Source organism: Stenella coeruleoalba (assembly GCF_951394435.1).
Source record: "Stenella coeruleoalba genome assembly, chromosome: 10".
Taxonomy (NCBI): Eukaryota; Metazoa; Chordata; class Mammalia; order Artiodactyla; family Delphinidae; genus Stenella; species Stenella coeruleoalba.
Genome location: NC_137156.1, coordinates 37,628,295 through 37,640,759, shown reverse-complemented (window position 1 = coordinate 37,640,759; position 12,465 = coordinate 37,628,295). Strand labels below are relative to the sequence as shown.

Below are 12,465 nucleotides of genomic sequence, written 5' to 3'. Positions count from 1 at the left end.
GGGTCGGCGCTGTCCGCACAGCGGTTTGACAGTTGGGGCGCCAGCATAACTACTGAGCAATCTCCGCACAATATTCAAAAGCCGCTTTTTTCTTGGCCAAGGAATTAGTCTAACAAACACATCCCACTCTTGCTGAAAATAATTTTCTTTTCCCAACTCTTCTAGGAATAAAACACTTTTAATGTATTTGTCAGGAATCAACACTTCATTTACTAAGATTAAAGAAGTGACAAAGAGCAATTGAGAAGAGTCCCACATCCATCATGGGCTCATGGTTCTAACTAGAATCAGAAGAAAAACGGAAAAAGCACTGAGAATATGGGAAAACGTGTTTGCGTGTGTGATGCTGTTACACCTGTTTCACGTTCAGAGTGCTTTGCAGCAGCCCCCGCCTTTAAGCCCGCCTTGACTGGGGCGCCACGAGCACACACCCCGCCCTGCCCGCCGTGCTCAGCACCGGCCCTCCAAGGAGGCACCAGAAGGTGACGTTGAAGGCTTTCGCCAAAAGCCCCAACAAAGTGCATTTTACTCCCCCACAAAGCATGACCTAAAATGAAGGGCAGGAGGTTCTGCATGTTCAATCTCTAGACCTGGGTAGTGGTTACAAAGGTGGTGTTTCACAATAAAGGGCCAGAGGCCACAAGCACCCCTCTGTCCACCTCACCAGACCTCCTCAAAGCAGACGCCGTGGGACTGCATCCTCTGGGGCTGGGGGGGAGCCACGGGCCCTCATCTGCCGCTGCCCCCCCGCACAGCTTGGCCAAGCCTGCTGCCTGGTGTCCCACAGCTCCCAGGGAATCAGCCTCCACCCTGTGCTGGGCTGACGGCTCCGCGGGCATCGGGCTCCTTGGAGCTGGGTCTCATCAGCACTCCCGTTTAGCCCTATTGGTCTCTCCCCAAGTTTGGGGGCCATCTTGGTCCTGCTGGCTCATGGCGGGGGTAAGTCCCCTGTGGGACTAGCCAGGGCTCTGGAGAATGCCAGGCACCTGGGGACTTTTTCTTGGCTGCCCACTCATCCCTCATTCCCTGGCAACGCGTCTGGTGTGTCGCACCTCGAGTGGGGTGTCCAGGCCCCTCCAGCCAGGCATACAGAAAGAGCCCCCATTCCCCAAACCACAAGGCTCATCAAGGAAGGCAGAGCCCCTGCCTGGTAACAGGAGGCCGACCAGAGCAGGCTTTGCTGAGCTTCGTCAGTGTCTGCTGGGGTCCAGAGCAGGCTTGCATCCAAGCAAGACCTCTAGACCATCAGGGGGCCTCAGGGGAGGCAGCTGCGGGGCTAGGGGACGGCGATACGGCTGCACAGAGCTGGCCTCAGTCCCGCCCGCCCTCAGCACTGCCTCTCAGTCCCCTTTCCCTTTATCTGAAAACAAGGCGTGTCTGAAGTGCTGGAGGAGCAGGAGAGAGACAAGCTTTATTCTCTCCAGACCTCAGGGCAGAGATCTGGAAGGAACGAACACCAAAGAGAATTCACAGAGGACAGGAAGCAGAGGGTGAGCCACTGGCCATGCAGGGCACAGTTCATGCCTCTTCAGGTGTGAAGCTGAGTGTCCAGGACGCATTTCGTTACCTGTGCCTGGATGGAGAAGGGTACTGAAGGGCTCCAGACCCTCCCCCAACCCACCCCACACTTCCCCGGGTCAGCAGTGATTCCTCTCTGGACAGGTGACTTCAGAGTTTGAGAAGAAGCCCTTGAATGGATGATACTTGCAAAACATTTGAACGCTGCCCTCTTCTGACTTCCCTGCTCCTCCTGCCTCCCCTGTGGGCAGTGAATGCACCGCTGGAGGAAGTGCTGAGTTGTCAGGCATCCTCAGCTCTAACTGGAGAAGGGGCTGGATGCTGAGGGAGGCAGCGCCAGCCACAGAGCGCGGCCAGCCACCCGTGGCAAGCAAGCGAGCGGCACCGCTATTTGTTACCAGAGCCCCTCCCATTGTGAAAAGCTGTTCCCCTCAGAGCGTTCCACTCACCCCACGCAGGGGGACGCAGACAGAGATCAGAGTCGAGGGCACCGAGGGAGACTAGCAGAAAGACAACCTTCCCGTTTAATCATGCAGCTTGAAGCTACCCTACTATTCCAATACTGATAAATCACAACTACATCACACTAGCAGGAAACAGCTGACCCACTGGCTCTTTGTACACCCACGACCAATGTGTCTTTAAGACAGAAAGGACCCCCCGTCGGCCCCACCCCTCCTCCAAGCAGGATGCACAGAGGACCTGATCGTGACAGCCAGCCAAGGGAAGAATCGGGGGATGAGCAAAAACCGGACACAATCTGATCAAGTTACGCAGGGCAGTTAGCGGTGGGATGGAAATTACTCAGACACACAGAGCCAGACCAAGCGACAACTGTCAGATGAGATCGTTTCAATGAGGATTAAAAGGAAAGCTGCTTAGAACTGATTTTTTTTTTCAATCCCTGGCTGAGTATTATGGTCTGGGGGAAAAACAGCAACCACCGATCACCACCACGCGGGAAAGGCCCACTTTTGCATTCCCGACACCGACTGGCAGGACGGCTGCCTCCACACCGCTCACTAACCTGTGGCAAATGGAGGACAGGTCCAGCCCAACCGGAAGCTGGTATACACTCATACATGCTTCTGAACATTAAATTAGCTGGTGGCATAATCACTGTTTCCTTGTCAGCCTCCCAAGCTTAAAGGCTGGATACGTTTCAGGAATGACAGGTTAATAACTTGGCAAGTCGAGTGATTATTAACTCCAGTGTCCACAGATTAATCTGCTCCTTGTGTATTTTGTTGATCTTCCTCAAAGGATTTTCCTTGTCAGACCAGGTGCCGTGATGAGCTGCATCTGTGCCTCATTTAGGAGATGCGCATGATATTTCTCAGCTCTACCCCACGCTCAACCGTTCAAAACTAAGGAAGGAAAATTACAGCGTCAAAAGGGATTAAAACAAGTGATTTGCTGTTTGAACCTTTCATAAAGATCTGGAAAACCTATGATTCAGCAAATGGAGAATAACTAAAAGAAATAAAAAATTATTTAGTTGCCAGGGCAATGTGTTCCATAAAAGTAAACACTCTAAGGAAACCCATTTCCTACAGGGTGCCTTGCCTCCAGGTAAGGAAGGCCTAATACATTCTCTTCCTGTGTTCATTCCTGTGTTCATGTGCCATCTTTGTATTCCGACTCAGGCCTATTACTTCCTTCTGTGGTCTTTGCAGGGTTAGATTAGAGAGGTAGGGTGTTAATGGACTTGATGAAGATTGAAGACCCACTTTCTCCCCCTGGAGACCAGCCTGATTTGAACAAGCTGAGGAGAACAAAGCAGCCCCTTTGTGTCCTTGGGAGGAAACCTGTCCTGTGTGTTTCTGCAGCCAGGTCTGTTCCTCGTGGGGCGGGGGTGGCAGGGCGAGGCGTCCACAGGCATCCCTGCTCGGGGAGGACACGGCTCCTGTGCCACCTGGGCCCAGCCGAGTCACTCCACACGTGCGCCTCCTTTATTGGTGCTGCCGGTTGGCTGAGTATGAGTTGGAGCCTGGGCTGGAGTGCAGTGAGTTGCCGCTGGGGGCCTGCAGGGCGTGGGGGTCGGGCTGCTGACTGGCTGGGCTAGTGTCCCCTGTCCCCGACTGCTCGCTGTTTTCCTCCTTCTGGTTGCTCTGCTGCTCGGGACACTCAAAGTGGACGCAGTGGAACACCTGGTGAGAGAAAGGAGAGACCTGGTGAGTGATGGGTCAGTGTCGGAGCCCAGAGCTGCCATGAGTCAGGACACTGTCCCCATGGGAGTGACGGCAGGTCCTTCCGCTCCCGCCCCCCCCGCCCCCGCCACTGGCACCGACAGGCAGCAACTAGAGGGTGGTAAGCGCTTTTCAATCAGGATAAAAGTGAGGGGACCGATGAGTCTAAGAGTTGCAGGCAGCACAGCATGGATTCCCATAAAATGTTCCCACTGGATTTCTCCATTTGGGGTTACTTTTGTCTCATGAGCTTTTCTTTCTTTTTTAATTAATTAATTCTTACATCTGGCAGTTGGGTTAAAAGTCAGTGGGGTTGATGGTGGCAATGGCTGCATGATTCTGTCAATATACTAAAAAGCGCTATTCTTTAAATGGGTGAGTTGTATGACATGTGAATTATACTACAATAAAGTTATTTTCTAAAAAAAGCCTACAGGGCATCATTACCCCAGGGGAGGACCCAGGCTTATCTCCAAGGATCCAAAGAGCAGTTGCTCACCTCCTCCTGTGCCCTCCGGAGGGGAACAAGTTCTTGGTGCGTAACCATCCTCTGGGCAGCAGTGCTGGGGAGGGAACTTCAACCTGAGGTGACCTGGGCCAGCCGGGAACAAACACCGTCACGTGGAGGAATGGCCCCCCGCAGGAGCCAGGAAAAGCCTGTGTTCCACCGTGACTCACTCAGGAAGCACCACTGAGCAGACAGGGCACCACTCAGAGCTCGGCCAACAAGGGTGAGCCTCAGCCCTGACCTTGAGAACACACAGCACGGCTGGGGGTTGGGGGTGAGCCTGCCACGCCCGGAGCAGGAGGTGACTGCTGGTGTGTGAGCCGGGGGCGCGGGGGCAGCCAGAGGAAGCCCACGCCAGAGGAGGGTCTTTAGGGATGCCCTCCCCCCCACAGAAATTCCTCTGTCCACTAACAGCCAAGTCCTCCAGGGGTCCCTGCTGTGTGGTGCCTGTCCTGAGCTCTTTGCACAGGAGAATCACATCCTCTCCTGGGGGCGTCTTCAGTCTGAAGCACACAGGTCGACTTTCCAGGGAGCATGCTGGCAGTTTTAAGGGAATCAATTTCCAGATCCTCAAATTCAGTATTTTCTAAAACTGCCTGAGAACATGACTGAATTCACAACACCCTTCCCCACCTCACAGAAGGAAAGCACAGCCCTCGCCTGCCCGTGCTACAGTACGCACGGGGGCACACCGACCTCCCTCCCACGGATGCCAAGCCCTGGATGGGGAGCACCCGCCCATGAGTCATGGGCCCTGATACTTTCCGGGTCCCCATGAGAGTGAAATTTGGCCTGAGTGAGATGTTCTGAATTCGGAACCGAACTGTATATGTGACTCATGTAATTCTTTTAAACGTAACTGCAATTTTCCCAGAATTATAAAAACATTTTCAAAATACACTGGCTAAATCCCATGAATAATTCCACAATTACCTTCAGATTTGGTGTGCCTTATTCAACGAGTTGGTTAAAATCTATTTTACCAAACCATGTCATCAAATATGTATTCCTAATAATCCTTATCTTCCGTCTTTTAAAACGTTTATTTTTTTCTATCTCATATTAACAAAAATAATTGTATTTAAACTTATGAAGAAATTTTTACTTCTCAACCTTAAAATGTTCAAAAAATTACATTTTTTTCCCAGAGCTCTTTTAGGGGATATGCAAACCAAATGTTTGAAGGCCATTGCTCACAGCGCTTAGGAGACTCTAAGCCCTCAATAGAGTCCTTTTAAAAGTTAATAGGCAGGAATTCCCTGGTGGTCCAGTGGTTAGGACTCTGTGCTTTCACTGCCAAGGGTGTGGGTTCGATCCCTGCTCGGGGAACTAAGATCCTGCAAGCCGTGTGGTGCAGCCAACAAGAAAAAAGAAAAGTTAATAGGCAGACTTGCAGCCACATGGATAGATCTAGAGATTATCATACTAAGGGAAGTAAGTCAGAAAGATAATTCCCATATGATATCACTTATATGTGGAATCTAAAATACGATGCAAATCAACATATCTATGAAACAAAAACAGGCTCACAGACATAGAGAACAGACTTGTGGTTGCCAAGGTGAGGGGGGTGTATGGCGGAGGGAAGCACTGGGAGTCTGGGATGAGCAGATACAAACTATTACGTATAGGATGGATAACAACAAGGTCCTACTGTATAGCACAGGGAACTGTATTTAATATCCTGTGACAAACCATAATGGAAAAGAATATGAAAAAGAATATATGTATGTATGACTGAGTCATTTTGCTGAACAGAATAAACACACATTGTAAATCAACTATACTTCAATAAAATTAAAAGAAACTTAATAGGCAGGACCTGGAGGGAAGGCGAGGACATTTTAGGGTTAGAAGTGTTCCAGGCAAGGGGAATAATATGGGTGAAGACCTTGGGAGGAAAGAGCCAAGTTATGTCTGAGAAGATCTGAGTGGCAAACCGTGAAGAGAGGGGAAAGTCGGCAGCAGGGCCATTGAGAGCTTTGGAGCAGAAACATTCTATGATCTGCTGGAATAGGATTTAGGGGCGAGTGCCAGTTCCTGAGGGGCCTGATGGCACAAGACAGTCTTAGAGACACTGCTGTGGTAGGCCAGTAACATGACAGGAACTGAGGCTGAGGGAGCCGGAGGCCACCAGTGGCTGGGGGACCAGGAGACAGAACCAGCACCGTGGACAAATACCTGGTAGGGCCCCGGCTCTCCTACCAGTGCTACCGTATCCCAAGGGTTTTCTCCCTTTGGCCTCCAGACTTCTAAACCAGCCCTAGATAAGTAAGATGATGCAAGTTGTTGTAAAGCTGTCATCGAACTTAGGCGCAAATGCTGAGGCTAAACTGTAAGCATGTAACTGGCGTGTAGTGATGTGCTTGGAAAGGACTGGTGGGTGCCTGGGCCTGTGTGGACAGCTGTGAGAGGCAAGCCATGTGGCACAGGGCCAGGGCCAGGCTCCGAGCCCTGGCCACCCACTGCTCCCAGGAGAGCTCAACCCTCACTCTCCTTGGGTCGGGCCCACCCTTTCCTTCCGAGTGGCCTGCTAGCTCAGAGGACCTACTTGAACTTGGATCTGCCCATGTTTCCTGAGTCCTGGATAAGGGCCTGTCTTTAGAGGATAAGGCACTGGTACCCCGGGAGTGGGCAGGATGCAGCCAGGGCTGGACACCTGCCACTCTCCCTGAGAAAGGACCAGGCGGAGGAGACCGCGGGGGGCTCAGGAAGCGCAGAGAGCCAGGGGGACGCGGCTGCCCCTGCTTCCTCCTGGGAACTCTACAGCCTCCACGGCTAGAGCACACGCACCGTGCACACCCACACCACGCACACAGGCACACGTGCACTATGCACGCATACACATGCGCCCTTATTCTGCAGAGTCAGGTTCACGGAGAAGACAAATGTAGTATCAACTGTGAAATTACACTTAAAATATAAATTCCATGCTTTCCTTCCTGCATCACTATTTCTTCCATATTCCCACTTCAATTCATTTATCTACCACTGTTTCAAATTTCACCTTTCAAACTAATATGAAGCCCGAGACCACGCGTCCTCTGTATGGGCAGAGTGTATTTTCTCTTAGAGTTAGCCTGTTTCTCCCCTTAAAGCTCAGGCTGGTGCTGCTTCCTGTGGACCCGAGTCAGCCCCCGGTCTCTCCTTCCTTTCCTTTTCTTTCCTTTCTCCCTCCCTTTTATATCAAATCTCGCCCCTTGGGCCCACCTGCAGGTGCTTACCTGTCAACAGCCATAGGGAAGGGCCTTTTCTGGGGATTTAAAACCTGTCTGGGCCGTCAGCTCTCACCTGGGCTACTCAGGGTAAATTTGAAAATCCTCTTCTAAGTAGCAGCTATTAATACCTCTTCTCCATCAGCTCCACATTCTCTGAGCTTCTGAAGTGACAGGACCACCTTCTGGTGGGTTATTGATAGTCTCTTGCTCTAGGAGCACCCGTCTTTCCAAGCACGGGGTGGGGCCGTGGAGACACCCCCCAGAACACATCTTGGCTTCTGCACACCCCCCGCCGCACTCTCAGTGGATCCTCTCCCTAGACCTCCTTGTAAACGAACAAACATCCTTCTCTTTCTCAACACCACCCAGTCATCTTTCGTCCCCGGCGCCTGTGTCTCCTCCACCTGTTCTGAACGATGCACCTTACGGCACCGTCCCCGTTCTGACCTGACCTCCTTACCCCACCCCATCACGCCCGCAGTCGGCTATGTCACCCTGCTCTCACGCTCCCCGTCAGCATCTCTGAGGCTGCTCCTCGGAGCCCTAGGCTGATACTAACCCTTCCACTGATTTAACACTGTCCTGCTGCATATTACCTTTCCCAGTGAATGGGTTTCTCTCCTTGTGCTCTCACGAACCTCCCTCTGGGTCTCTTAATTTCTAGGCCAGCCTGTGAGGCTCCAGGGCCCAAGGCCCAGCCCCTCCTCCTGCCTGTGTCCTGACCTGTCAGTTCCCATCTGATTCAAGGACCGAGGCGTGGCCGTCCTTTCTCCCACTCAGGGCCTTGCACAAGAATAAACAAATCAATAAAAACCCTGGATTGAAAAATAAAGTTAAAAAAGATCTCAGTGCAGCTGGCCGCTAACTAACGTCTGGCTCTCACCTAAGGAAGGGTCCCCATGGGTGACGCAGTCCAGAGAGGCAGGGTGGGTTTCTGCTCCACGCCGTACCCATAAAAAGCCTGGAGGACGCGACTACAGTGAGCACTCAATACTGCTGGTAGCCGGACCCCTGCTGTTGCCCCGTTCCCACTGTTACTCCCATTCCTCTAACTTGGGTGACTTAACTGCACCACTGTCTCTAGGCCACTTAACCAACCTGTTTTAAAATAGCAACTCGAATGGCTATTATTCCGGACATACCTAACGGTACTGTTTTGGTGTCCTCCTGTGGAGGCTCCTCCTTGGAGAAATCATAGTCATGCCTCTCCCTGACCCTGCAGAGCTCAGCGTAGGCTCTGCCCTCTACGCTGGGGGAAACTGGGAGCCTCTGGGAGCCCTGGGAAGCCCTAGCCGCCAGCAGCCTGGCCGAGCCTCCGCGGCCGGATGTGAGGAACCAGGGCTGTGTCAGGGCTGCGCTTCAGGCTGTGACCCCCGAGTCCCAAGGGTGTCACTAAGGGACCAACTAACTTTGATGCGGGTTCACTGAGCATCTCCAGAGCCAAGCGGGCTCTGCCAAGTCAAAGGCAACGCACAACAAACAGTTAACTCTGTAAGTCACAAACCATGTGGTGAGGATTCCAAGTGAAAAAGGGTGTTTTACAGATGGAAAGATGGGTGCGGAGGTAGAGCGTGCAGCGGGGACAGAGCGAGCAGATAAGGGCGGCAAGCTGGGAAAGGACCGGCGCCTCCACGTTCCAGGCTCAGGCTGGGGGGCAGGACAAGGTGACACCACACGGTAGGCGTGGCCAGAGGAGCCAAACACGGTGAGGAGGGTTTGGAGGTCAGGAGGTCCAAGTGCATTCTTTAATTCACTCACTCACTCATTCATTTATTCATTCCAAAACACAAGGCACCTCCTGCACCCCCTCCTGTGAGGCCTGGCCCCCTCAAAGGGTGCACCAACCAGTAAGGATAGAGACACGTGAGTGGACAGGCTCTGGCCACCAAGGGAGCCATGAGGGTGCAGAGGAGGGGCCCCCAGTCAGCCAGTGGAGCAGGGGATGCCGCCTGAGCTGAGTTGGGGAAGGTGAGGCAGTCAAGCAGAACTGGTCAGAGGAGGGAGGCCTGGTGCAGGAGGAGGGTGACCACTGTGGACTCCCAGCCTGCGTGATGACAAAGAAAGGCGGGAACGGGGGAGGTGGGGAGCAGGGCGGCAGAGGCAAGAGGCCATGGCTCAGGGGACTGGGCGAGGACCCGGCCCGGACCTGGGCAGGGAGCCAGGGTCACCGGACAGAGGAGAGTCTTAAAAAATTAAGTATTTCTTGAGTTAAAAATATTACAAAAAGAATACATTTATGGTGACAAATAATACAAGTGCCTGAGGAAAGAAGGTAGATGACAACAAACCCTTAAACCTGAAATCCCCTGAGGTAGAACACAGCAATTTGGGATAAACAGGAAAGAATCCTTTTTAAAGGATAAATAACAGAACCTGATAACAGGCTTGGTAAGACTGACACAGGAGAGGGGAGGATTCTTCACAGCCTCTAAGGATCCTCTGGGAGGATGGAGGCTGGGGGACTATGGTGCTGCAGCGGGCACAGCACGGGGGTCCGAGGGGCCTCCAGGCCCAGCCAAGCAGGGGACCTGGACTCATCCTCAGAGCCTTCCTTTCACTGCTTTTGTTTTTCAACCTTCAGTGACCTCACTGAGCACAAACACTGGCCCAAGGCTAAACCACACCGTCCCTGCCGTCAGGACCTCCACCAGATGGACCTCAGCCCACAGTGGTGAGTGGGACTCAACCGCAGGGTGGAGCAGCTCCAGAATCCGTGCTCTCTCCATATCAGGATGCCTCCTCACACAGACAACATAATAGCAAGTGAGAAGGAATACACAGTGTGAGAGATTAACTTCGCCTGGAAGGGAAACCAGGCCTTGAAGACAGGGCGGGAGTGGCCTTCCAGGCAGAAGGGACAGGGAGGACTTCCAGATAAAGGCTTGGGGCCTCGCTCTCGCCTTCTGTACACCAACGTGCCAGCTCAGCTGTCTCAGTGGATAATCCAACCCACTGGCCTTGAACCTAACATGACGACAGTGCGAAGCCAACACCCAGCCAGGTCCTGGACCACTGCCGATGAGGATGAACATCACGGTGTCTGTACCTCACCATCATCATCTTGTGCAAGGCTGGGGTTCTTCCCTTAGGACCCTAGGCCCCTTCGGATGTCCACCCGTTGCAAATGGGCATCCAGAGAGGGGGCCTGTGGGCAGTCCTGACTCTGTTCATGGGAGCAGGGGTGGAAAGTGAGCCTGTCCTGGAGAAACTGGCACCTTCTCTGGTGGCCAAGGGGTCGGGGCTGGCCCGAGATGCCTGCCACCCCAGCAGAGGTGCAAAGGGAAGAGAGGCTGGGATGCGTCTGCTCTTTTCACACAGACACTGGAGGTCGCTGTTGCCTGGAGGAGTCGTCACTGCCACGAGGGGCGGTACCAGGTGCCGTGTGGAAACTGCCGCTTGTCCCTCACACCCCTAAGCTCCTCTCCCCACCGAGCACCTCAGGCCTCCCTCTCGGTGGAACAGCCAGGTCCTGAGTTTCTCTTCGCTCAGAAGCTTGTGTGATGCAATTTCTTTCCTCCGAACCTTCCCAAGACTGCGATACCCCTTGGAAAGGATGTGACCAAAAGTGAATGAGGCATACAGGGCAGAGCCACACTACTGATTTATGCAAAACCATTACCGCAGTCGCCGCATCATTTTCCCTTCCCTTCTCGGCAATCATGTATCCCATTAGCCTGTTTGATTACTGCTGCTCACCAAGGGGTACCTTCGCTGAACCAGCTTCAGTGGCTTCTGGATCTGTCTTCCGAGAGGAGCCAGTTAAATTGGAATGTAGTCGTGTGTATGAATCCGACGCAGCCTGAGTCACATCCGTGTGTCCTTTTTTGTAGCTGCTGTTTCTTATCCCTTTGCCTTTCCTCTCTGGGAGCCGTAATTCTTGACGTGTCTGAGATAGTCTGGGGTGAACCCTGGAAAGGACGTACACAAACGTGCTGGCTCCTTCTTGGCGAGCAGGCAAATTCCTCGGCTAGCCACTGTTTGCCGCCTTTCATTAGAGGGATTCCCTGAGCACTTCGTTCAATGTGTCTTCAAGGTTTTTAAAAGCAGAGAAGCCTCTGCTAATTTTCCCAAGTTGGGCTAAGAGTCCAGCGTGAACTGTAGCAGAAATCAGGAAAATTTAATAAATGTTGATCAATGACTCTACCTTGCCTTTCTGGTTTCTCCTGAGTAATTTTCACAGATTGCTTTCATGCCAACCAATACAAATAGGATTTGAGCCAAGCTTTCAACTTACATCTACATCTTTATAAAATAGATACCTACCTCTCAATGATATCTGCCCAGAAGTCAGACACAGAGACGTGGCTTCTGAATTATACACCCTGAAGACCTCCTCTCTCCTTTCGCAGCGTGTGGCGTGGCAGCGTCACACACACACTCAGCAAACATTAACTGAGCCTGATGACAATGACAATTACATCTTCTTACACTCATCTCAGGAACAAGTTATGAGTCCATCTTTAGATTGTAGAGATGTTTTATTTTTGTTCCTTTAAAAATGAAGACTAAGTGTTTCTAACAAAACACTGCAATTTAAAACCAAAGTTTCACGTACGTACATCTGTACAGCCCAAAACATGGTTTTCAGTTAAGGAACCCATTTCATAGGGAGACACTTCCAGTTTGTGAGCAACAACTTTTCAGCATTGCTTAGGGGTGACAGGATAACCCCACAGTTTTGCACAAGTATTTATGCCTACTAGGGATGGGAGTAAGCTTCTTGGTGACACTGCTTATATACGGTTAACAGTTTTTTTAACTTTCCAATGTCACTTTCCCATCTTCACATAGGCCAGGGCACTCACAAATAACTGGAACTCCACTGCTTGGAAGTTTCCAAAACATATCACAGGTACTTCCCTGGTGGTCCAATGGTTAAGACTCCGTGCTTCCACTACAGGGAGCACAGGTTCAGTCCCTGGCTGGGGAACTAAGACCATAAGATCCCACATGCCATACGGCCGAAGGAAAAAAAAAGAAAGAAAACACATCCCCCCAGGCAGTCCCAGAACTCCCGACCACTGACTTTTAT

The 12,465-nt window shown here is 52.0% G+C and overlaps 1 protein-coding gene across 4 annotated transcripts in view; it reads right to left on the bottom strand.

The window, feature by feature from the left end:
• Nucleotides 1-2: 2 nt before the first annotated feature.
• The window catches only part of BTBD9 (BTB domain containing 9), a 412,514-nt gene continuing 400,051 nt past the window's right edge, over nucleotides 3-12,465 (bottom strand). For all 4 annotated transcript variants that reach the window (XM_079932926.1, XM_079932925.1, XM_079932927.1 and 1 more), the window contains one exon: nucleotides 3-3,668. In XM_079932926.1, coding sequence (XP_079789052.1) covers nucleotides 3,471-3,668 — 198 coding nt within the window. In that variant the 3' untranslated portion in view covers nucleotides 3-3,470. The remainder of the gene's footprint in view (nucleotides 3,669-12,465) is intronic.